At 43.0% G+C, this 27,694-nt stretch overlaps 1 protein-coding gene across 2 annotated transcripts in view; it reads left to right on the forward strand.

The window, feature by feature from the left end:
- The window catches only part of GUF1 (GTP binding elongation factor GUF1), a 313,519-nt gene that overhangs the window by 10,054 nt on the left and 275,771 nt on the right, over nt 1-27,694 (forward strand). For both annotated transcript variants that reach the window (XM_078678240.1, XM_078678239.1), the window contains exons 3-6: nt 4,214-4,325; nt 4,421-4,569; nt 13,841-13,921; nt 19,877-19,954. In XM_078678240.1, coding sequence (XP_078534366.1) covers nt 4,214-4,325; nt 4,421-4,569; nt 13,841-13,921; nt 19,877-19,954 — 420 coding nt within the window. The remainder of the gene's footprint in view (nt 1-4,213; nt 4,326-4,420; nt 4,570-13,840; nt 13,922-19,876; nt 19,955-27,694) is intronic.

The following is a 27,694-nucleotide window of genomic DNA, read 5'->3' on the forward strand; positions in this document are numbered from 1 at the left end:
TGTATTGATATTTCAAGTTTCTATGAATGCATAGTTTAGTAGTAGTTGAATAGAATATTATGCCCCTTCTTTGTTCCTTTAATATCTATATTGCTTGCTACTGTGCTGTTTGCTTCTGTTGTTCCTTTGCGCATTGGATAACTGACAATTACTTGTAAATTCATTCTTGTACTGTATGGTCTATGTAGGAAACTGGGTTTCTGTTGCATCAACCCCCCACTTTTTACCAGACTACTGATGCACTTTGACTTGATGTGCCCTGGATCCCTGCCAATCAGGTTCCCAGGGCCTGTGTTCTTTCCCAAAACTGTGCCTTGTACCCCCAGTGGGCACCTCTCTGGCCACATTTCAGTCCCTTGTAAAAGGTACCATGGGTATCAAGGGCACTGTGGCGATGTAAGGCCTCTAAGGGATGTAACACCCTTAGAGGCCCTATACCTTTACACACACACACTGCCATTGCAGGCTGCATGTTTCGGTGCAGAACAAAGTGAAGGGTCGACATGGCACACATCCCTGTGTACAATGCCTACAACCCTCTGCCTTGGCATAGGTAAGCCACCCCTCTAGCTGGGTGCACTATACCAGTGGTGAGGGTACAGGTGCATGAGCCCTGGACCCCTCCAGTATCTAAGCCAATTCTTAGACCTTGTAAGTGCAGTAATGACATTAAGTGTACATGGTGCTGGGAGTTTGTCATTACAAACTCCACAGCACCACAATGCCTTTACTGAAAACTGGGAAGCTTGGTATCAAACTTCTCAGCACATTAAACCCACACTGATGCCAGTGTGGGATGTAATGAAAAATGCATTCATAGGGCATCTTAGAGATTCCCCCTGAAATACGACCAGCCTCTGGTGTGTTCCCTGACTGGTACACTCCAGCCTGCCACCACGAGACATGTTTCTGGACCCCTAGGGTGGGAGCCTTCGCTCCCTGAGCCCAGAAGGAAAGCCTTTCCTTGGTGAGGTGCTCTAACTTCCCCCAGGCCAGGAAGAGTCCTCTGTAGCAGGGGAGCTTCAAATGCTTTGCAGCCTTTGTAATGCGACCCACAGCCTCTCCTGCTATCAGGAGCAGACCCCCTTCCTGTCTCCCCTCCTTTTGGGCGGGAAGACAGGCGGGAAGAATTAGCCAGCCCCTCAGGTGGGGGAGGCGAGGTAAAGCCCACTGTTCAGTGCCCGCCATCTTGCAGATGGTAGGCACTCCCGAATCAAGATTAGGGATTGTGCTCACTCCCCCATGTGGGGTGAGCACACCAAGGGTGTAGTTGCCCTAAGGTCAGTATCCAGACCCCTAAAACGCCCCTAAATACAGTATTTAGGGGGCAGCCCTGAACCAAGAAGTCAGACAAGAAACTACAAGAAGAAAAGAAGAAGGACCGAACAACTGTGCCGAAGCTAAGAAGAGGAGGGCGCCCACTGACTTGGCCCTAGCCCTACTGGGCTATCCCCACCTCGATCCTGCAGAAGCAAAACTCCTGTGTGTCCTGCAGCAGCAACCTCAAGAACCCAGAGGACATGCCCTGCCTTCAAAAGAAATGACTCTGTGTCCCCTGAACACCGGATTTGTTCACCAACAGACTCCAGCTCCGGCTAGATCATGGAGTCTACACCACTCTACACCCAATGCCCACGGCCTGAATTTGAGAGGCCCAACACCACCACGAGGTCTCCCGGCGATCCTGATCTGAGATCCGGTGATCCCTGACCTGCCTCAAGCCTCCAGCCAACGCCTGCAGCCTGAAACCGGAAGGTCCCCACAACGCTACCAGGAGCTGGTAAGAAGGTTCAACCCTAAAAGACACCCCTGCAGGTATCGCCCCTAAGGACTATGGTAAATACGGCCTATCCCTGCTGACGAGGGGTGATACCCCGAAACACGTGTCCAGGGATGGCGAAGACAGCAAAGATAGCAGAGAATCAAAAGAAGATGCATCGCGGAACACGTAACTACATTTACCATAGTCCTTAGGGGCGATACCGCTGGTGTGTGAGTAGTGTGCGACCCCACCCCCAATTGTAATGTTAAAGCTCCCTCGAGCAGTTGGCTGACGAGCCTGGGACCCCGCACCTACGCGCCTGAGTGGTACTAAACCTGGCAGATATTTTACATTTACCACAGTCCTTAGGGGCGATACCGCTGGTGTGTGAGTAGTGTGTGACCCCACCCCCAATTGTAATGTTAAAGCTCCCTCGAGCAGTTGGCTGACGAGCCTGGGACCCCGCACCTACGCGCCTGAGTGGTACTAAACCTGGCAGATATTTTACATTTACCATAGTCCTTAGGGGCGATACCGCTGGTGTGTGAGTAGTGTGCGACCCCACCCCCAATTGTAATGTTAAAGCTCCCTCGAGCAGTTGGCTGACGAGCCTGGGACCCTGCACCTACGCGCCTGAGTGATACTAAACCTGGCAGATATTTTACATTTACCATAGTCCTTAGGGGCGATACCGCTGGTGTGTGAGTAGTGTGCGACCCCACCCCCAATTGTAATGTTAAAGCTCCCTCGAGCAGTTGGCTGACGAGCCTGGGATCCCGCACCTACGCGCCTGAGTGGTACTAAACCTGGCAGATATTTTACATTTACCATAGTCCTTAGGGGCGATACCGCTGGTGTGTGAGTAGTGTGCGACCCCACCCCCAATTGTAAAGACAACTGACCCACTTCCTGGAGGAGAACAACGTCCTGGACTCCTCCAAATCCGGCTTCCGCAGCAACCACAGCACCGAGACCGCCCTCATCGCCGCCACTGACGACATCAGGAACATACTGGACAAGGGTGAAACAGCGGCCCTCATCCTCCTGGACCACTCGGCCGCCTTCGACACCGTCTGCCACCACACCTTGCACACACGCCTCCACGACGCAGGGATCCGAGGCAAAACCCTGGACTGGATCACCTCCTTCCTCACCAGCAGAATCAAGAGAGTCCGCCTCCACCCGTTCCGATCCGAAGCCACCACGATCACCTGATTTGTACCCCAAGGATCATCCCTCAGCCCGACCCTGTTCAACATCTACATGGCACCACTTGCAAACATCGTCCGAGCGCACCACCTCAACATTGTCTCGTACGCCGACGGCACACAGCTGATCCTCTCCCTTACCAAAGACCCGGGCATCGCCAAATCCAAACTCCACGAGGGAATGAAGGCCATCACAGATTGGATGAAGACCAGCCGACTGAAACTGAACTCAGACAAAACGGAGGTCCTCATCCTCGGCGCCACCCCCTCCGCATGGGACGACTCCTGGTGGCCGACCTCGCTGGGAGCTCCCCCGACACCCACAAACCACGCACGCAATCTGGGTTTCATCCTGGACTCAACACTCTCTATGACCCAGCAAGTCAACACTTTTCCTCCTCCTGCTTCAACACCCTCCGAATGCTCCGCAATATCTCCAGATGGATCCCCACTGAAACCAGGAGAACGGTCACCCAAGCACTCATCAGCAGCAAGCTGGACTACAGCAACGCCCTCTATGCAGGAACCACGACCACACTCCAGAAGAGACTCCAGTGTATACAGAACGCCTCCGCACGCCTCATTCTCGGTTCCCCTCGCCACAACCACATCGCCACCTACCTAAGAGATCTGCACTGGCTCCCGGTCAACAAGAGGATCACCTTCAAACTCCTCACCCGCGCTCACAAAGCACTCCACAACACCGGACCTGCATACCTCAACAAACGACTGTCCTTCTACACCCTGAACTGCCAGCTTCGCTCCACCGACCTCTCCCTCACCACAGTCCCACGCATCCGACGAATGACCACTGGTGGCAGATCATTCTCCCACTTTGCCGCATAGACACGGAACACCCTCCCTGCCCACCTGCGTCAGACCCAGGACCTGCTGACCTTCAGGCGACGTCTCAAGACCTGGCTTGGCTGTTCGACCAATAGCTTCCCCCCCCCCCCCCCACCCCTTAGCGTCTTGAGACCCTCACGGGTGAGTAGTGTGCTCTACAAATACTTGATTGATTATTGTCTGTGGGGTCTGTGAAAATTCTGTACCGTCAGTCTTATTTTGGACTTCTGGGGTTGCACCATCCCATGGGCAGTATGGTGTTTAGGTACCTGAACGTGTTCATGCCATGGTGCCACAGCTCACAATTCTTGTAAGCTGACCTGCAATGAGTTTCCATTTTCAACAACAGATTTACCTTAAATAAATTGCATCTAAATCTTTCAAAACTCTATTTCAGGAGAAAGTAGATATGTCTGGATTCCCTGTTGAAAACATTAGAAATTTTAGTATTATCGCTCATGTGGACCATGGGAAAAGTACCCTCGCAGACAGGCTTCTTGAAATTACTGGTGAGTATGACGATATTTCATATTCTGATTATGTACTTTGCTGAAATGTAATTGAAATGCAACCTTTTCATTTATAAATTAATCATTAATTTAAGGGAGGATTCTGAAAACGGAACGCAACAAACAAGTTCTGGATAAACTACAAGTTGAGAGGGAACGAGGGATCACTGTGAAGGCACAAACGGCTTCTCTTGTGTACAGTTATGAAGGAAAAAAGTACCTATTAAATCTGATCGATACACCAGTAAGTTAACTGAGTATACAGGTATGGTTGCTATATATGATGTGGTAAGATGAAGCACAACATTTCAGCAGCATTGGTTATAAGGGAGGGCCTGTTTGTAGTACATTGGTTGAATAAAACAAACAATTCATTTTGGCTTGACCTGGAAGCCAAACAGAGTTGAGGCTAATCTCTATACTGGGGTTTAGGCCTCTGTTCTTGTGTCTAGATTGCAACTCTGTGTGGAGGTGGGGCCTGATCTTTTCTTGGAAGGAAGACAAAGCAGATGTCTAGTCAATTAATGATTCGCCTCTCTGTGGATGGAATTGTCTTCATGAGTGAAAGCAACGTTCTTTCAGTACATAGTCTCTCCTTGAAGAAATTGCCTATAGATTTAGACAAGCAATGTCAATTTAGGCCTTGGAATAATCCCATATAGGTAACACTTCTTTTGAATCCCAATTTATGTTCAGTCTCTGCTTTTGCCGGCTTCTTCCAGAGATTATTGTGCATCTTCAGTAACTTCATGTAGTTACAGATAGTGGCAGATTGATAATCACTCTGAATGTTATTGAGTGATTACAAATTGCAATTTATGCAGGCAGCTCTCAGAGGTGACCTCAGAAACGGGTACTTCTATATAGCAGCAATTAAAAAACAAAAAGCACACAGTTGAAAATGTAATTTGTGAAGTTGTGGCGTAATGGAAAATTAATTTCAGCATATCCAGTATCGCTGTTAATTTCATTTTCGTGATAGACACTGCTTTTACACTTTTACAACTCTCATTAAAATTGTGTTTTTGTTGCTGGCAACATGAATTATTGATAACTGGTGACACTTGGTCCTGAAAATAGTTGGTGGGTTTCTAAAGGAAATTGTGGTTAAAAAAACAAATCCCTAACCCTCAAAAATGTGGCAGATGAGTGTTTAATTGCATTAAGTCTTACATGGAGCTTTGTATTCTACAGCAACAGGCTGTCTCCCCTTCAAACACCCCAGCTAATTCACTCTGCAGTCCTCTGCCTCACACAAAGTACTTGAAATCCCCAAACATGCTTAAAGTTCTTACAAATAGATGTAGAATTTCCCACTCGACTGGCCCAACCCACCTAGTGAATGATAGGTTGTCTGATAGCTACAGACTTACTCATTAGATTCACCACCGCTGCGAACCACAGGCTCACCACGATGATCCTCCTCTCTACTCAGGACACCACCACTATCATGAAATCCATCTGCTCGGGAGCTCCCATAGACCCATGCCCTTACCACATCTTCAATCTCAGAAACACAAGAATCGGTCAGGAACTTACCACTTTGCTCAAAAACTCAATCACCACTGCATCATTTCCCGATGCCTGGAAACACGCCAAAGTCACACCACTACTCAACAAATCCTCTGCCGACCACAGTGAACTCAAGAACTACCACACAATCCTCCTGCTCTCATTCCCAGCCAAGGTATTAGAATAGATCATCAACATGCAATACACGACACACCTGGAACAGAACCAGCTACTTGATGCCTCCCAGTCCGGCTTCAAAAGCAATCATGGCACCAAGATCACAGATGACATCCAAACCTTCCTTGTTCGAGGAGGAAAAATAGCTCTAATCCTCATTTACCTCTCGGCAGCAATGTTCCTGCTCTCATTCCCAGCCAAGGTATTAGAAAAGATCATCAACAAGCAACACACGACACACCTGGAACAGAACCAGCCACTTGATGCCTCCCAGTCCGCCTTCAAAAGCAATCATAGCACCAAGACCACGGATGACATCCAAACCTTCCTTGATCGAGGAAAAACAATAGCTCTGATCCTCCTTTACCTCTCTGCAGCCTTCAGCACCATATACCACCACACACTGATCAAAAGACTCTACCACATCAGCATACAATGAAACGCACTCAAATTGATCACCTCCTTCCTCACTGGTAAGACCCAGCATCTGCCCCACTAAGGGTCAGAAGTCTGTCTCTGCACTTACCAGAGAACAGTTCCCAAAGGGGTGCCCCCCCCATGAGCTTTCTTCACCCTTCTGGCTTCACAAGCCCTTTTAAAGGCTGTGAACCATTTGGTGATGTCATCACCCTCCTCAAATTTATGGACAATTACTTTGGGGATCTTGGGGTCATAAGATCCTTCCTTTTCTATATTTTTTAGATTGCTGCCACCATTGATGGGTGCTAGGCCCATCTCTGCTCTTTCTTTTTCTAGAGCTAGGAGTCTGGTCTCTAGGTATAATATTTTGGTCAGCCTGACTAGCATGATGCCCTCCTCATTGAGGCTGTCCTCAATGTTCTCACTAGCACCTGAGCCACCTGTGTGGCCTCTATGTGCTGGGAGGTTGATTCTTGGAGTTAAAGGCACTTGGGCTCTTCTCTCCCTATGACGTGGGGGAGGCTGGCTAGCTTCCTCATCCACTTCTTCTTCTTCCTCATCTGACTGGTCATCACCATTTTCAGATGGGTGGTCCTTAGCATACCCAGCTAACAGCTCCTGGAGCTTTTGTTTAGTGGGATGGGGACCCATGGCTATATTTTTAATCTTACATAGGGACCTTGAAAGACAAGTGAAGGTAAGAGTCGAGGTCAAGCTACTCAACCTGGCCCTCTATGTCATCATGATTATTTTCACTATTAGCCGGGTTCTTGTTTTGAGACATTCTAACAAAAAGTTCTAACCCCTCTACCCTTCGCTAAAGTGACTTTTTCATTTCTAAAACTCTAACAGTGACGTAACCAAAGTCCTAACAAGACTTTTAGTAATTTTGCAAAAATGCCCATTTGAACAAATCAGCATTCTAAAGAAAATTTAAGAGTTATGTCGTGTGATCAGGTGGTAACCAAGAAGTCCAACAAATGCAAAGTTGTATATCCCACCGCTGATCCACAAATGTAGGAAGCTGGCTCTGTATATACTATACCAAAGAGTGGTATAGTGTGCACAGAGTCCAGTGGAACCCCAAAGGTAGGCAGAGGTAAAATTAGATAAACCCTTACTCTCTATTTGTGGTAGTATGGTCGAGCAGTAAGGCAGTATCAGAGGACAGTGTTAAGCATTTGTTGTACACACTCCGTCAGCAAATTAATTCACACACTCAAAAACTGAACTTCAGACCAATTATTTTTGTATAAAAATATTTTTTTAGTTATTTTATTTCTAGAACCAAGCAAGCCTGGCACAGGTAAGCAATAAATACTTTACTGTAGTAAATGCTGATTCTAAAACAGTTCTATTGCAATTGTAAGTGTACTATGGTTTGACTTACAGTATTGTTTCGGAGAAATACAATCACTTGGAAATACAGTACATAGACTTGAATAGGATTTTCAGTAAAATAGCAGGTAAGTTACTTTTAGATTACTTTTCTGACTCAGTGCTGTATGCCTGGATGCAGCACTGGGACTTTTCCTGTAAACAGGTGAGCAAAGGCGTTTTTGTTAAGTCGTACACTTTTAAAGGATTTCTTTTGGTTTTAAAACTCCACACTTAGAAACTTTTTAGGAAAAACAGTCAATGTTATCCTATGGAGGAAAATATGGTTATCAGTTTTTAAGTAAGTAATCAGTCTTTGGAGTTGAAGTTCTGGGGTTAGACTCAGGGGTCCCCCAGGGTCTGTGATGCACTCTTGTTACACCCTCAGCGGCACTAGGGCAGCCACGTGCAGAGTGTTGAGGCCCAATGTTATCCAATGGGTATAGGGGACCTCCGGTTGGTGGCTACTGGCAAAAAGGCCACTGGGTTGTAGGAGCACAGCTCCTGGACTTTAGCTCAGGGCAAAGCAGCCACTCAGCCTGGACACTAGTGGTGGGTTAGTTTTCAGGAGGCATCTCTAAAATGCCCTCTGTGTGCATTTTTCATTAAATCCCACACTGGCATCAGTGTGGGTTTAAAGTGCTGAGAAGTTTGATACCAAACTTCTCAGTTTTCAATGTAGCCATTATGGTACTGGGGAGTTTGTAATGACAAACTCCCAGCACCATATACTCTTAATAGCAGCACTGCACTTACAATGTCTCAGAATGGACTTAGACACTGTAGGGGTACAGGACTCATGCACCTGTATCCTCACCACTGGTATAGTGGAACCAGCTAAAGGGGTGACTGACCTATGCCAGGGCAGTGGGTTGTAGGCAGGGCACACAGAGATGTGTGCCATGTCAACTCTTCACTTTGTTTTGCACCAAAACACGCAACCTGCAAAGGCAGTGTGTGAGTGTAGTGGTACAGGACCTCTAAGGGTGGCACAATAAGTGCTGCAGCCCTTAGAGGCCTTCGCTGGTCACCGTGACCTGGATACTTGTGGTACCATTTTCCAGGGACTGACCTGTGTCCAGAAATGCCATTTGGGTTAGTCTTGGGGAAAGAACACAGGCCTTGGGAACATGATTGGCAGGGACCCAGGGCACACCAAGTAAAAGTGCATCAGTGGTCTGGCAAAAACAGGGATGTTTACTGCAACAGAAACACACTTTCCTACACCCATGGAACGACTCCTGGTGGCCATCAAACCTAGGACCTGGGCCCACACCCCCATGCATGCCAAAAATATTGGAATCCTCATTGACAACAAACTCACCATGAAATTAGAGATCAGCCACTTGCTTCTTCACCCTGTGCATGCTACATAAGGTCTTCAAATTGCTACCCCTGCACACTAGACGCACCATGACACAGGGCCTCATCACCAGGCAACTGGACTATGACAATATCTCTACATAGGAATCACTGCACACCTCCTACAGTGACTTGAGACCATTCAGAACGCCACAGCCAGACTCATCATCAACCTCCCCTGCATCACAACCAACCTCAGCCACTCCACTGGCTCTCTATGCACATGAGATGCCAATTCAAGTTGCTGACCCACGCACACAAAGCTCTACTCAATCAAGGTCCCACCTACATTAACCATCGCCTGAACTTCATCCAACTGCCAAGCAGACTACGCTCTGCCTCCCTGTCTCTTGGTCATACTCCCCACATCTACCGAAACAGAATGTTGAGTACGCTCATTTTCCCATATCGGAGCAAAGACCTGGAATAGCCTCCCCACGCAACTCCAGGCCATCACCTCACTCCCAGAATTCCGAAGGGCCCTCAAGACCTGGCTGTTTGAATGAGCTACAGGGACATGCATGCGCCTGGATGCCCTATTGGGTTATTAGCTGCGCTCTAGAAATCCTGAGACTGACTAATAGCCCTTCCACCAAAAGGGCTCACCCATATCCTGGAGCATAGGACACACCTCTTTCCCTAAGTGTGGATTTCAATGTGCCAAATCGTCACCCAAACATGCACTATTAAAGCCTACACCCCTCTTGTTCGTTGCTGAAACTTGCGTATCTTAACCCTTGGAATTGCATATTTAAGATATCTTCCTCTTGTTACAGTTTCCTGCTCTAAAATGGATTTCATGATCATGGAGAAGTTATCACAGCCGTTTTTCAGATTATTTTATGTAAAGAGATATTTTGCCCTCACTATGAATCCTTCAAGCATCTTCCCCCTCGAATATTTTGGTATTTACCTTCACCTATACAGTAGTTTAATATAATTTAATAAAACACATTCTGGACCTGGATCAGCATGTATTGACAGTGTCTAAATGTTCTCTCCTCTGGGCTATCTAAATTTATGTTTTGCCTAATAACCATGACCATATATATTTAGCCACCGACCCCACTCCTGGCTAACAAATGGTTTGTGAAAGAAATGTGTCTACTTAAACACAACCAAAGAACCCTGGTAAGACGTTGACTAAGACCAAATATTCCTTTTGACCGAAGTGCCTGCTGCCTCATGTGTGGACAGTATTTCATACAATGGGAGCAACCAATAATCTTTCTAAAACAGAGGGAACATGGCAACAAGCACTCAGAAGAAATTGAACATCACTTAAGGTGCCTTTGCTCTCTGGATACATGCAAGTAAATAGCCAAGGCTTAAGTAAACTATCACAGTAGCGATTTAGTATAAAAGTCATGATCAGGCTATGTGCACACAACACTTTTATAAAGATATATGTATATAAGAAACATTTCAGTTATAAACTGTAATCATATCCCTTCAAACCGCATAATGCTATTCAAAACACAATTCACCAATGTAACAAAATAATGAAAGAATGAACCAGCAATCCTGCCGCGAGAATGGTAATCTTATTTGTGTAAAACACGTCTAATGCAATAACGTGCTAATGTTCTTAAAGACAAAACAGACACTAAAGCAAAAGCATGCTTCCAATCTTTTTGTCAAAACTGGTTATTTTGTTTAGTTTTGGTTAAGGCTTGCAACCCTAATGGTTCGTGAACATCTAAAAAGCACAAAGTATATACAGTGCAACCACAGTTACAGTGGTACCTGCAAAGAAGGTGATATTTTCTTGGAAATTGTGGACAATGGGTGCTGAATGAGCACTCTCCTCTCCAGTTGTTTCCTCCACAGAGTGTTTGAAAGTGGCATCTGAGATGGGTTGACTGTTACTCAACTGTATTTTCCCAATGATATACATAAAGGCAGAAGAATTACCACTGCATAAACCCATATTTGAGCTGTTTCCATCCTACAATCGCACTGTTTGCTTCATGTGCCACAATTACATAGGTGATCACACAATATCAAAATATTCAACCTCAGTCTGGGTCCCAAGTAATACGTCATCCTCTGCATTCTAATAGCTCCATAGGATTTAAGAGAGGACAGGGGTTAATAATTGCCCATTATTTTAATCGTCACAATTGGCCAATTACTACTTTATCTTCACTAGGTCCCAACCCACTAGAAGAGAGGAGCTGCAAACTAGTGAATTGTGTATTTAATTGAGACGGGTTTATAGCCACACGATCTCCACACAGAGTCTTTAAATAAAACTTTATGCAACACGTTTTTAAAACCATTTTCTATTCCTTTTGCATACAATGACAACAATGTTTAGTTGACATAATTATTTGAGGTGATTTCTACACATACGATTGCATAAAATCTTATGAGCATAAGGTCAAGTAATATAATATTAATTCAGAAGAGGTATAACCCAAAGCAACCATCAAACATCCCATCCACTACTAAATAGAAGGGGAGGGGAATAACACCAAGGGCCAGATGTAGGTGGCCAATTACCGGTCGGTAACGGCCGAATTCGGCCGTTACCGACCGGTAATTGGATTTTGAGAGGTAGGGCATGCATTTACAGAATCGGTGTTTTACCGATTCTGTATTTACCGATTCGGTAAAATTACCGAATCGGTAAATACAGACTCGGTAAAATACCGATTCTGTAAATGCAGATGTAGCTGGCACATGTCAGAGTGCCACAGGGCTTTAAGAATCGGTATTTTACCACCCAATCCAATTGGGTGGTAAAATACCGAATCCAGGTGTGCATGCACACCTGTGCCATGTGACACACAGACATGCCCTTAGGGCATGTCTGTGTGCCACATGGCGCACATGCCTATTTTTGGGGTGCCAGAGAGTGTCAAAGTGACACCCCCTGCACCCTTGCTAAAATCGGTATTTACCGATTCTGTAATTACAGAATCGGTATTGCCCATTGATTCCTATGGGCTGCAAGGCCCATAGGAATCAATGGGCAATACCGAATCGGTATTTACAGTCGGTAAATACCGAATCTTAACGATTCGGTATTTACCGAATCTGAAATACCTACATCTCCCCCCCTTTATTTTACCACCTCTTAAATACCGATTCGGTATGAATCGGTATTTAAGAGGTGGTAAATTAAAATTACCTACATCTGGCCCCAAATGTCTAAGATTGTAGTAAGTTTATTTCCCAGAGCATTGTCTAAAGATATAGGAATTCCAAAAGAGAAGGGGTACTAGTGAGCCAGGATGTGGGGTGTAGAAAGTAGAGGAGGGAGACTGAGGTACAGTTGTGCAGTCTAAATCAGGGACTTTAAGTAGGAGTCTATAATCGATAATTCAAGGGACCTCTTGTCATTTTTACTGAATTTGTGTTTTTACACCAGTTCGCCGCGCAACCTGGAGAGGTCTGAGGCCTTGCTTTTCTTCCCTGTGCAATGCTGTGCCATTGGCAACAGCACGTCTTTGATGTTCTGTGAGCCACACAGTTCATAATGGACGATCTGAGAATTTCCATCTTCTTGTTTTTGCTCTCTTGGCTAACACCCAAGCCAGATCGAGGAACCTGGTGAGTGGCCTTGCCTTCTTCTTGCCCAATAGAATATGTCCACGTTTATCAGGAATGGCATGCCTTTGATCTCAGTGACTAATGTCCGACCCTGGCCCAGATGGTCTGCAATATATCGCAGCACCATAGTAGGTGTGTGAGACCTCTAAGCGGGTACAGCAGGAAATAACCGGTGGACGTTTTGGGGTGTCCATCCTTGTGGAATTATATTAGATAAACTTAAATTGGGCATTACACATGACCTTGTAAGAGGAATATACTAATATGCAGCTTTTCCTTCTCATTCAAGGCAAGTTGCAATTCCAATTCCCAGGCCTGTCTTAGGGGCTCCAATGAGACAGTCACATGCTCCTTGATAGCTCTGTAGAACCAAGAGATCCTTCTTCTGTAGTGTGCTACTGGGTAAAGGGTTTGAGGCACTACATTTGTGGGGTGTTCCAAATGTGCTATATGCCACAGGGATCAAGACTGAAATGTTAACAGAAAGATAAAGCAAGCGGGGGCATCACCTTTTTAGATGTAGCTATTCACCCATAACCGACAAATACCCCATGATGCCTTAACAAATACTCATATATTTGTTCATAAGAGGCCTCCATTGCCTTACCAAATAAGCAATATGCACCCATTTTTCAAATCTCCCAAGTGCAGAAAGCCACCCAGAAGATCACCTGCTGTCCAACGTCTGTCCTGTGTCCCCCTTTTTTTTTTTTTCGACAAAGAACTGCGTTATGCACTTTAAGCAACAGATTACCCTAGCGAAGAGAATTAAAAAAATTGTCGACCCATAGTTAGGGCTGTTGGGGAGGGTGGAAGTGGGGGCAGAGGTATAAACACCTTCTGTTTTATCCCTCACAAGTATCGCATTATAGTAGTGCAGCTCAAAATGCCGTCAGCTGGAAGATGCCAATTGGCCGTAACATATTTGGATGAAATATATTTGTGCTTTAGTTCAATATAAGTAGTTATGCTCCATGTTGCTCAACTAATTAATTATAATTAAAATGTGTTTAATGTTGTCTGGAATGTAGAAGTTTCCCACCTTCCTAAGAAATAGTTAAGGTAAAAAAATGTTTCTTGGTTATTATAAATTCTGCATTTTATTTCAGGGCCATGTAGACTTCAATTATGAAGTATCAAGGTCGCTATCAGCTTGCCAAGGTGTCATTCTTGTGGTGGACGCAAATGAGGTATGTCTTGACCTGCATATGTTTCGGTTTGTGGTGCCCCATGTGTTTTTGTAAGATTCCATTATACTATAGAAAGAAAACAAAAAATTGAATATGTATTTTTTATCCACCATCATTCAATCAACATTAACATCTTAATAGAAGCAACTTTTTGTAGACTATAGTAAATGTAATATAGCAGTACGGCAGGAGAAAAGGGAGTTTTTAAACACCCACACTAATTATTTCCTTCCTGCGTTATAAAATATGGAGCATCAAATTACACGTTTTCTCTAACACTCATCCTATATATTCAATGCTCTTACCTATTTTTCACTTTTTGTTCACTTTAATCATATGAACAAATTCAGCAACATGCATAGATTAAACTTTTAATTTTTCATACTAATCTAATCTCATCCAGATTCCAAGTTGAAATCTGAGTCATTGAGCATTTTCAAATTCTACTGCTTTGCTCTGATACTCTTCTGTTCGGAATGTCCCTTCCTGGTTGTACTTTTTGTTTGGCATATGCCACTGTGGAGTGTTGAATGTGGGGTTGGCATGCGCCGACATTGAATGTAGAATGGAGGTTAAGAGGGGTTCTTGGGTGGACAGTTGGAAACCTGATCATGCAATGCCATTAGTAAGTAGATCTGCGTTGTCCTGCACACCTTGACTATATAAGATATAGGTGTGCAAGCGGATCTATGGTGATTCGCATGCCTTCAGCTCATATAATTGCCAGCCTGTTTATCTTCCAAGGAGTTAACCAGTAATCCGCAAACCATATGAACTGGTGCGAATTGTAAGGCTTATTAATTTTAGTACTGTATTAAAAAATGTTAGTTAAGTATCTCAAGTGAACATATGGCCACAATCCAACCTCCACCGTTTTTTTAGCAGAACTAAGGGATCCACCAATACAATGGGAGTTATGGGTAGATTTATTTTAAGCTTATGTGGAAGTCCTAGAAGAAGGAACATGCTCCCTAGAGAGTTTTTTTTATCTTTTTTAAGACGCAAACTGGGAGCGATTGGATTAAGAGAATTTAAGAATTTACCACCACTGGAGAATTCTGGGGATGGGGATGTATATCAAATAGTGAAAAAGTTTACATGAGCATTATGGAACGAAAATAAGTGAGGTGTTCGAGAGGTTCAGAGTTTACTCTAGGTTCCAGCAAGAAGATGAGTCTATCGACCAATTTGTGGCGGCACTCAGAGCATTAGCTACCACTTGTAAGTTCAAGAACGTCGTATGACCAAGTGTTGAGAGACCAGATATTAAGGAAGGTTAAATCAAAGGAAATACAGGAGAAATTTTGGTCTTGCAGTGAAATGAGCTGACAAGCTGCTATGGATGTAGCAAGAAGTATTGAAGTATCTGAGGAATGTATTCAAACTGTATGAAAGGGAACCAGCAATGGCAATACTGGATCTGTTAATGCCATCACAACAACAAAGGAAAGTAGAGAGCAAGCGAAAAAATAATAAATACATAGATACTGGTATTAAGTTACGTTACAGGTGTGGTTCAAGTGAATATTTAGCCAATTCCAAATTGTGCCCCGCTTTGGGAAAGTCTTGTAGCATATGAAAAAAGATAGCAAAACACACAAGATGATGGATGGAATGTTGCACAATGGCAAAGCATTCACCCCCAGTCACAGATCTGGGTTTAATCCATCGTTCTTTTGCTCACCAAGCCAGTTCAGACATGGCCATATGCAAATCAGTCTTGACCCTGTGCCTCATGGGAACAGTCCAGACCGAACTGCCAAGCCATGTCTTTCCTGGACCGGAATCAAGCATCCTAGGACCGGTTTCTGGCTATCAGCCATCTTCAGCCAGGATAGCTTGACTCCAGTGGCCTAGTGAGCACGGGACCCACTTCTGGGCATACCCTTCCCACATAGGGTGAACAGCAAAACACACAAGATGATGGACGGAATGTTGCACAATGGCAAACCATTCACCCCCAGTCACAGATCTGGGTTTAATCCATCGTTATTTTTCTCACCAAGCCACCCCAGTTCAGACATGGCCATATGCAAATAAAGATAGGCAATTTCAGTAGGGTCTGTAAAGGTGTTAAGAAGAGTGTGAGATATGTGTCAGAACATGAGGATGGGGAGGAGGGAAGTATGCAATGTGTAGTGACATAACGTGTATTTGTAAAGTGCACATTCACCTAAGGGTATCTTGGTGCTCATTAACATATATTTATTGTTACCCAGCTCAATGGTACTCATTTTATCAACCACAGAAGCATTAAATGCAGAGTGGAGCTGCTGGGATTTGAACCTGTGACCATGAGGTTGAACACAGGCCTCTACAGTGGACACATTAGTCTACTTAGCCACCAGACCTGGCTGGAATTAAGCGTAAAGGATAGAATTCAACAAAGTAAGAAAACACCTGTGAAATTACAAACATGCCAACTAATGATGGATGGGTGCGCTATGGTAGACTCCTGTGCCTGGTACACAATATGAGTAAAAGTATGTTCAACAAATTGTGGCCATGTAGAATCCATCTGATGTGAACCCTGGAAGTTATATGGGTCACAAAATGCCTACGGTAGGATTTACACAAGTTTTGGCGACTTGATATTGGAATGGCCCCACATTAACGAATCAGTGATCAAATTGTTTGAAATAGGAATCCACCAGTTTATGTGGTACAGAAATTAAGTGGAGATTTTATAGAGTATGAGATGCTTAAAGAAACGTTTCCTGGAGTGTTAAATAAATCCTTTGCTATGCTGAAGTAATTTAAACACCAAATCATATTACGAGAAAACATGAATCCTGTAAAAAAGAAATTCTTCAATACGACGGTGAATTATAGATACATTCGGAGATGTTGAATGATTTGTGTGCAAAGAAGATTATCGAGCCAATTGAGAGTTCGGACGGGATGTTTCCTGCTGTGGTATCTCTCATGGCGAATTAAGATTGTGCATAGATTTGAGGTGTTTGAATGAGGCCATTTGGGTTGATAAGTTTACATTACCAAATTTACAAGAATCACGATCATCTGTGAGTCATTCCGCTAATATTTTCAACAATTGACCTGCCCAGTTTTTACAATCAGATTAAACTGTATGATGACTAGGCATTTTACTGTATTCGTAACAACCAGGCCTGGGCAGACACCCATGCTACGCTCTCGTAGTTTGCGCAACTACGCGCTACGTGAATTGCACATAGCACAGTGCAAAAACGCGTAGCGTAGTTGGCATTTTTGCTCGCTCACGGTCCTCAATGTCAAGTTGGCGACCGCGAGAAAGCAAAATGACATCCCGGCGGGACTTTTTCCTCGTTCACGATCAGCAACATCAAGTTGCCGATCGCGAGCATGGAGAATAAACCTCCTGGCGAGATTCTCAACGCGGGGAGGTCAGGTTTCTCATTGCGAGTGGTCGCGTATGCTCGCGATGAGAAACTACCTGTCCGCGTTGAGTAAAAATCTACTCGAGCGGCAGAAAATGACCGCTTGCACTGTGCAAGATGCAGTTTGCAATAATTGCACAGTGCAGACAAGCATCCGGCAGTGTGCAATCATTGCGAATAGCATTTCCCTACCACACTACGCAGTTCTCGTAGTGCTACTAAGCAAACTACGCCCAGGGTTAGTAACAACTGAAGGGGCTTTTCAATATAAAAGAATGCCTTTTGGACTTGCCAGTGTGTCAGCTGTATTCCAAAGGGAAATGACAAAAATATTGGCAAAAGTGGAAGGGGCTAAGGTCTTCGAGGATGTCATCTTGATTTTTGGGAAGGATAAGGTTACTCACAATGTAATTCTGGAACATGTATTATCAATTCTTAGTGACGAGGGATTACCTGTGAAGAGTGAAAAACTTTGGCAAAGACCAATTAGAATATTTTGGCCATGGGATTTAACTTTTTCTGCTTTTGAGAGGAAGGAGTTCAGCTATCAGTCTCATATCATGGTGATTAAAGGAGAAGAATTGCAAGAAATTCAGTGTTGTACTTGACAGTGAAATGAGGGAAAGAGTGAAGAGGCATCAAATGCGCACAAGAGTGCACCATAGTAGTGGAATAGAAATTTCTAAGGTAATGGTGGGACAGTATTTTCGTGTCAAGAGACCAGGATTCGTTGACAAGGGAAAACCCTGCTGGCAACCTTTGAGAATTAATAAGGTGTTGGGAGGTAGGGTTCATTTGAAGGATGGTAAAATATGGAATTTACGTTGTGTGGCAGTGTGTAAGAATGGAAGACGTGAGTGACAGGGAGAATGAGGATACCGGCTTATCTGGGGAGTTATGGAGTTGGGTGAGTTCTAGATTCAAGATAATATGCAGGTGGGGAAGATATTGTATTTTTATATTATATCCTAATGTTGTAAAAATGCAAAATGTTGTAGAATGTATTGTATTAGGATTTTGTAAAGTTATTGTTATGTTGAGATATTACTGTATTCTTTAATTTCGTTAATAAAAGGGGGAAGACATGTGGCATGTGCTACTGTGGAATGTAGATTGTGGAGTTGGCATGCAGTGACATTGAATGTAGAATGGTGGTCAAGGGAGATTCTTGGGAGGACAGTTGGAAGCCTGATGGTGAAGGTGGGGGAGCGCCACTCCTATCTCCTGGTACTTGAAGAAATAAAGATTCACTAGACCTTCTAAGATGTGTAAGAAGGTTATTTTGTGATACATTAGTGCTTCCATAAAACCTGGTCGCATCCCCCTTTGGGGCACTCCTAAAAATGGATGGTTTTGTAAATTTCAATTGGTATTTCAGAAATAATGTTCATACAAAAAGTTGTGTGAAGTTCTTTGTTTCCATCCATCCTTTTCAGATAAGAAGATTATTTTAACACTTTCTTTTGTCTACATAATTGGTTTCTGTCCTGTCCTTTCAGTGATTTCATATTCACCCTCCTCGCAGTTTTCTTTGTTGTTAGACAGTTGTGTCACTAATATTAGGTTTCAAATCATGCAACTTTAACATCCTGGCGTGTGGCAACCAAGATTCTGTCACTGGCCAATGTAATCTCCGTCCTTTGGGTTCATGTATTCTGTTCAGGACATTTATGCAAAGATTTCTTTGGGGACTTGTTGTCCAGCAGATAAAGGACTAGCGCACAGGAGCCATACCTCAGGCTGTGGTACTAGGTTGTTCACAACCTTGTAGTGTCTGGCAGGAGTCTGCACCTTCCATATATAGGCATTTCGTCATTCTGTTTGAGTGTGAGCCCCCTGTTGTCAAGTGGGGTGGATTAGCTGATTTATGGTGCAAAAACAAACAACAGGAAATATATATTCCAAAACACACGTAACCTCCTCCAACAAGAGATGGGCACAGACACCGATGTATATTTCTCTTGTTTACTGCAGGTTAGTCAGCATGACGCGTTTCAGCCAATCGTGGCCTTGATCAATATATATATTTATGTAGATAGTTATAAAGATAGTTATGTATAGATATATTACTTTTAGGTATGTGCGCACACAGTTGTCGACTGTTTAGCAGTGCCCAGCTGCAAAAGGTAAAACTACTAGCTATTCAGAATCTCAAAATCAAACAAAAAAGAAATTGAAGGAGAACAAGGGCTCTGTTTTTTCCTCTTTGGCTGACAAGCTCTAAAAGTTTTGATAATGAAATGTATCAATTTCTAAGGGGGTTTAAGGCTGCTGAGGCAGTTCCTATTTTTATGAAGATTCATGAGAACCATGTCTAGCAGAGCTTATTTACGAAAATAAAAATTAACATGTAGCCATGAGAAATATGAGCATTGTCCATCACTGTCTCTATAATTTGGTACTGTGCATAAACCTAAACTGTTTGGACCACTTCATTCTTTATTTATGAACAGTGTTTTGTTTTCAGTGTTTTGCACTACACAATTTGACCATTTGTCTTCATGCATATAACACTTTCTTTACCTATGTAATATTCCTATTATTAAATAGTAGGTGCATTTTTGTCTCCGTTTTACAGGGCATACAAGCACAGACAGTGGCAAACTTTTTCCTGGCATTCGAAGCACAGCTATCTATAATTCCAGTTATAAATAAGGTAATCACTCATGTTGGTGTTTAATTAACATTAATATATATATATTAAATGCTGTAATATTCTAGCCACTCTTATTATGCATGCCCTGGATCTCTGCTCGCGTTTCTAGCTTTTTTTCAATTAAATTCAGTACCATACAGACTGTATAATCCATCACAATACTAAATAAGTGCTGTGTTAACAGGTACCTGTTTGGCGTTGTAATGTAATGACTACATCATTAATGAGGTAAATCTATTTACTCTTATTTTAGTGTAGTCTAGTTGCCTTTGTATAGCCCTTCATACCCCTGATGAGGTTCCGAGGCATATTTGCAGATGGACAGTACCGACAAGAGAGTGGCATGGTTTGAGGTGTGCCTGTTTTGTGGCATGTCTGGGCAGTGTTTTGATGTTGTGTGTTAAGACCAGAGCTGTACTGTCATGGCGATTTTGTTTTTTCTTTGCTAATTTAGTCATGACCTTAAAGGGAACATTAGTAAGGGGTGCTTAATCATTAAACCTGGAGATTAGATTCGTAAAGAGAGTGTGAGTGCATTGGGGCCTTTGTGGGATGTGTTTTCAGGTTGTGCATGTATGTCAGAGAAAGCTCTGCCCACGGGCCACAACGAAGCAAGCATGGAGCTGTACATAATGCTTGGCTTATGAAACATGTTAAAATAGATGCAATCACGTATGCCCTCAGGTACCCATCACCTTAGAGTGGTATATGTCCTATATTTGAAACCACATCAGATTTGGGCTCCTCTTTGGTGGCACATGCTTCCATTGAATGTATAAATGTCCAGGTTTTCCCACAGGAGTGCAAATGGGAATTATGCCACACACATTAATACGTCCTACTAGGCTCGGCCTATAGTGTTGGAAGAGACACTCATATGAATGGGCCATGGATGATCAGGCCTAGGGAAAGCTCTCAGTAGTACATCCTTGAGCAGCAGAGGAGGAATTTGTTTTGTATACTCTGATGCATCTTTGTGGACTAGGAATGTATATGCCTGATGACTTCTTCCTATGTGTGGCAGAGGTTGGCACAATCAAGCAAATCTCCTATACTTCTCCTAATAACTGTTATATAGTAATTCAGACTAACCACCAGAAGTGGTGCTCTGAGATACGAGGGCAGAGTTTTGTTTAACATTTTCAAAGAGGGCAACTTATCCGGAAGGCGTCAGTGCACTGTAATCATAAACTACATGAATTTATTATCATGGACCCCTTACAGAAATATAGTGTGTAAAGGTGAAAAACAGTTTACCATCAACTACAAAACAATTTAACAATCTCTGCAGCAAACATATAGGGAGGAAATCGGGGAATTTTGGGATAGAGTTGGCACTGAATCCTAAGGTGATAAGCTGGAAAGAATACAGCTGAAATTTATCATATGCACTGATTAGAGGACACACATGAACAGGAGATTAGAGGATGGATGATGGAAAGGGAGTGTGGATTGAAAGGGTGTGTATTGTTTCCAGCCTTCAAAAATAACACATAATTATTCTTAAAATAATTACTTAAAAAGGAACATTTCCTAAAGTATTTGTTTCAATCATATATTGTAGTAAGGAAAGTGTGAATGAAGTGGTGAACTGGTTAATGTATATAGATATATGCTATAGGGTTAAAGGTATAGTGTTAATATTTTTATGGTTTGGAGTGTAGGGGAAAAGGGTTAGTGATGGAAGTACTGAGTTTCTGGGTTGGGCACCGGTTTGAAGGTATAGGCGATACTGAATCAGCCTGGTTGATAAAAGAGAACTATAGAGGGCCTAGCAATTCGTAAGATAATGGATTTTCCATAGTCTGCCCGAAACAGGATAATGGGCAGCACAACAATGCAGAAGCCCTTTGGATGTAGGAGCGGTTTAAGTTACTTCAATAGTGAGTGCAGAGAAGCAGTTGCAGCTTTGGCCAGGTTTGTTATTGTGCCATAAAGTGAATGCTTTAAAACCACCCACCAGGGTGGGGATGAAGTCATTGAAGCAGGCTCAGTGAAGAACTGTATTTTAAATTTGGACTCAATCAATATAATATCGTTTTTCTCCGAAATGAATTTGAGGTACTTTGCAGATGTATGTTGTGACGATTCACAAGGCAACTTTTTAAAGAGCTGTGTCCTATGACACAGATGTTTGTTTTGTAAAACCTCTTATGATCTGCATTTTGGTTTATAGCTACCCATCTCTTCCATCAAGGATCTTAGTGGGCCCATGTACATACTGTACAACATGTGAGTAGATCTGAGCCCCAGGGGACTTTGCACCTGACTGGGCTTGGATCAGATTTGGTACTGCCAACTGTCTGTTGTTGCTTAGCAATAAGGTGAGCCACCTGCAGAACTCTCATTTGTCATGCATATGGGATTCAAGGATTGAGATGAGCCTCTGATGGTCATTTGCATCTTACGCTACCAATAAAGCAAGACAATTGAGGAATGAGGAGGCAGATGACACCACAGTCCAAAATGCAATGAGATTCATCCAGGTTTTTAAGACTTGTAGTTCTGGTGCTGGAGCACCGGCAAAGTGTCAAGAGCTTGTCTTAGCTCTTATTAAGGGATAGTTCTTCAGCAGCACATTTTCAATAGCAGATTAGGGCAATCTTGGGGTTTCTTTAACATGGGTTTAGTTTGACCTGGTTTTAGCAAAAATGGAAAGATACCCTTTTTCAATAAAGCATTTATTATGCAGCACCAGAGTTTACTGACTAGTCAAATGTTGTTTCAGATGATGATGACAGGATGATATCTTCTTGGGAAAGATTGAATATAGGTGTGTGATAAAGCTTCTCCGCCAATTCTCATTACAGGAGTACATTTGGACCAACTGTTACACAAGAGTGGTGGGAGACAGAATGATTCTTGTGGAGTGTTTGTTGAGTGAATATAGCTCCTGATTTTGTTTGCGAAACATTTAAAGATTTTGCTACATTTGGATTGACATTGAGTAGGGGGTTATTGATTATGATGGTATTTTAAGTGAAATGTATATGATTCAATGAACTGTTAATCTTGCATTAGAAATGCTTCACTTCATTTTATTTCACTCTTGCAGGTTTTCCCAGTAGAGAGTATTCAAGATTTTTATTGGCAGTCCAGTTTTTCCCTAGTTGCCGAGTTCTTTTTCATGAAGAACAAATCATCTGCGAGCTAGGGGCTATATCTCTTAGGAAATGTTTTCTTATATGAAAGATTTTTGCACTTTACTGATGCTACAAAAACATCTCTGTACATGATCACCCCCATTTTTTGCTGACAGTTGTTGCTAGTTTTTTAACTTTGCACACCAGTGCACTGCTGTCCAGTCCTAGTAATGGCTTGCACCCCTAAAATAAGATAACATTGGCTAATACCCAATTGGCATATTTAGCTTGATAAGAAAGCTATAATACATGCTACGGGAAATACACCAGTGGCATGGAAATTTAAATATTACTTGTGGACTGCAGCGCATATTGTGCCAATTACTAGGTGGACAACAAAAACATGGCTTGAGACCTGCGTATGTAGCCGACTGCTGCATCCTTTAAACCTGCAGGCAAACCTGTCAAAGTAACCCTATTTGACAGGAAGAATCCTTACTTTTAAATAATACATACATCTCCCCTAAGTAGGTCTTGCAGCCCACTATATATTTAAAAATAGAACATACACAAATTTAATTTTAGCGTTTTTCGACTTTGACTACATCCAAAAGATATTTTCACTTTATAGGGCAGTAGCTTTTCGTAGGAGAAAAAACTGAAATGTAGTTAAAATCCTGTTTTAGCGAACGTTGGGTTTGTATATGGAACAGCATTCATTCAACACCTGTTTTTAATATTTATTAAAAATCTAATTCAGTTGGGAAGCTAGTAGACTAATTAGCATTACACTGCCAGTATCTGCCCACCGTCAGTGTTTTCCCCTTGATGAGTTCTGAAAACGTCTCCCGGAGTAGAAACAACGGTTTGAGTCATTTGGCTGGAAGACTTATGTGAGGAATGCAATTCTTATTTTCTCAGGAAGGACAGATGGATAGGGTTCAGGGACATCATTAGCTTGAAATGGATCATGGGAAAGTCTGCAATTGATAGTTAAGTATAAAGTGAGACCAAGGGCATAGGGGTCCTTTGCTTCTAGGGCCAACTGTAGTCTGTCTGGCTCCATCGCAGTGGGAGGGGGAGCTGGCCCAATTCGCTTTGGTTTAGTAGAAGATGACTTCTCATTTCCTTAGATTTACACCTGGGAAGGCCTCTGCCTTCTCTAGGGGCAGAAGGGTTCTGCCTTATTGGATGTCACTAATTATAATGAGCTGTGGGATAGTGTGTAGTAAAGCGAAACAGGTTGTGCTGAGAGAAGGTTTGCCATTAGGAACTTTGAATCCATTGATCTGGGAATATTCAGGAGTCATTCCCACTGGCTAATGATTTCGGTGTACAGTGTAAGAGGATGGGGATCCATGCATTGGTTACTTCTCGGCTGGACTACGCCAAAGCTCACTACCTAGGGGAGCCAGACGTTTTGCTATGCAACCTCCAGGTTGTTCAAAATGCGACTGCCCGCCTTTTCTTGAGACTTCTTAAACATACTTTGATTTCTCCTTTCTTCAGATGTTTGCACTGGCTGCTTATCAAAATGCAGGTTCTTTTCAAACCACTGCCCTTGGTTCATTGGACACTGTTCCAAGTCAGCCCTGGCTATCTTGCAGATAGATTTTCTCTCTTCTGCTCTGCAAGATGTTTACGATCGTCATTGACAGCTCAGGTGGTAGTACCCCAAATTAAGCGTATGAAGAGGGGAAACAAGTGTTTTTCTTTCTTAACTGCTATAGCCTTGTACCAGCTTCCCTTGGAACTTCGGACTCTTTCTTCGGAAGACGCTATTCTGAGGAAACTGAAATCTTGGCTCTTTGACTCTGCTTAGTAGGGAATATTTCCGCTTAATTCTTGGTTTTTGGGGTGTACCAGAAGTCCTCAGTGCCAGAACAGTTGGTTGAGTAGCCATGCATCTATAAATCCCTTTTATTCATTCATTCACTTCTGTAAAAGTGGCACGTCACCCCAGCTAGAAATGGGCCTACTGTCAGTGACTTATGGGGGACCTGAAGGGTGGCACCATCTCCCACTTGTTCCCAGGGCAAATAGATGTAGTCCCTGGTGTACTTCTACTGACAAGAGGACAACTTTTGCTAGCAGAACATTTCAATTTTCTTGCTTTTCCACCAAAACCAGTGGCTTCAACAGGACATCCTCCAATGGCTATCCGAATTTGAGAGGAGTTTACTGGATGCAGCCTTCCACCATGCCCTGCTGGAGGATTTCAACATCTATAAAAAGACTATGCTGGTAAAACCTTTGACTGTGACAGCTCTTTCTGTGTCTCAGATCTCTGTTCCATCGCGTTTGGCCTGCAATCAAGCCGACGTCCCGGTCAACCACAGTGACTTATAATTTGCTGTTTACTTTTTCTTGGTGCTTTTTGCCAAACACTTTAAACATTCATACCTCTGGTTCCTCTTAATTGTTTGTGTAAACTGTTTTTTTAATTAAAATGTTCTCCGTTTTTAGAAATGTATTGTGTCAATTTTAGTGTGCTGTGTGATGCCAAAAATAACCTGAAGTCTGCCTACACCAAAGCTCACTACCTAGGGGAGCCAGACGTTTTGCTATGCAACCTCCAGGTTGTTCAAAATGCGACTGCCCGCCTTTTCTTTAGACTTCTTAAACATACTTTGATTTCTCCTTTCTTCAAATGTCTGCACTGGCTCCTTATCAAGATGCAGGTTCTTTTTAAACCACTGTCCTTGGTTCATTAGGCACTGTCCCCAGTCAGCGGTGGCTATCTTGCAGATAGATTTTCTCTCTTCTGCTCTGTAAGATGTTTGCGATCGTCATTGACAGCTCAGGTGGTGGTACCCCAAATTAAGCGTATGAAGAGGGGAGACAAGTGTTTTTCTTTCTTAGCTGCTATAGCCTTGTACCAGCTTCCCGTGGAACTTCAGACTCTTTCTTCGGAAGACGCTATTCTGAGGAAACTGAAATCTTGGCTCTTTGACTCTGCTTAGTAGGGAATATTTCCGCTTAATTTTTGGTTTTTGAGGTGTACCAGAAGTCCTCAGTGCCAGAACAGTTGGTTGAGTAGCCATGCATTTATAAATCCCTTTTATTCATTCATTCACTTCTGTTAAAGTGGCACGTTACGCCAGCTAGAACTGGGCCTACTGTCAGTGACCTATGGGGGACCTGAAGGGTAGCACCATCTCCCACTTCTTCCCAGGGCAAAGAGATGTAGTCCCTGGTGTACTTCTACTGACAAGAGGACGACTTTTGCTAGTAGGACATTTGAATTTTCTTGCTTTTCCACCAAAACCAGTGGCTTCAACAAGACCTCCTCCAATGGCTATCCGAATTTGAGAGGAGTTTACTGGATGCAGCCTTCCACCATGCCCTGCTGGATGATTTCAACATCTATAAAAAGACTATGCTGGCAAAACCTTTGACCGTGACAGCTCTTTCTGTGTCTCAGATCTCTGTTCCATCACGTTGAGCCTGAAATCAAGCCGACGTCCCGGTCAACCACAAACAGTGTCTTATAATTTGCTGTTTACTTTTTCTTGGTGCTTTTTGCCAAACACTTTAAACATTCATGCCTCTTGTTCCTCTTAATTTTTTGTGTAAATTGTTTTTTTAATTAAAATGTTCTCAGTTTTTAGAAATGTATTGTGTCAATTTTAGTGTGCTGTGTGATGCCAAAAATAACCTGAAGTCTGCTTTTGGTTATAAGGATGTCACTGTGTGAAGCAGGGAGCCCATTGATGCAAGACGGTTTTTGCGTGATGTGAAACCTGAAGTTGAGGTTATAGATTCCTTTAGAGCTGATGTTGTCACTGAATCAATGAGTGAGGCTCTGAAAATCCGTCTGTTATTTAGCCTTATGCCTGTCCCTTGCAGCAACAAACATGAAAGTGATGAAACCAATGATCAAAATATTCTCAGCCACATTCGATCAGCCAGGGGTGCATTCCAATCCGTTGTGTTTCCCCCCCCCTTGTACCACTCTGGACAAAGACTATATGTTGTAAATTTGCCCTTCCTGCAGGGTAACCCAGGATTTTTTACCTTTTTGCTGAACCCGTTTTTGTTAGCCTTATGACTGCGCCCTCCCTTTTTAACATGGTAAAATTGTGTACACCTGACTGGCACTTTTTATTTTTTTATAAGTCCCAAGTATATTGGAACCTAAGAACTGCAAATTAAATGATACAAGTGGGTCACAGCTCTAATTGTGCCAACCACTCAGTAGCAGTGTAAAACATGTCTCCAGGCTACCACTACAGTTATAAACTACCATTTTGAGCTGACAAAATACATCTTTTGCCATGTCTGAACCAGCCTTTTTAATACTTATAAGTCACCCCTAAGGTAGGCCTTAAAAGCACACAGGGCAGATTGTGTGGTATTTAAAAGTAGGACGTTTAGATTTTACGGTTTGCATGTCCTGGCAGTAAAAAACCTCCTAAGTCGTTTTTCACTTTTGCACGGCTGTGTCTCCCAAAGGTTAACACTGGTCTACACTATTACATTTGATACGTGAATTCAGATTAGGAATAGCAAGAAAAATATTTTAAGGACTCATTTTAATAGTAATTTAAAATCCAACTTAATAGTTGGGTCGGGTTTTATATTACTATTTTAGAAATTACATGTCATTTTCCTGCCAAAAACCCAAAAGCTTTCCTGCCAGTTTCCAGCTATCACC

The sequence above is a fragment of the Lissotriton helveticus genome, chromosome 2_2 (assembly GCF_964261635.1).
Source record: "Lissotriton helveticus chromosome 2_2, aLisHel1.1, whole genome shotgun sequence".
NCBI lineage: Eukaryota > Metazoa > Chordata > Amphibia > Caudata > Salamandridae > Lissotriton > Lissotriton helveticus.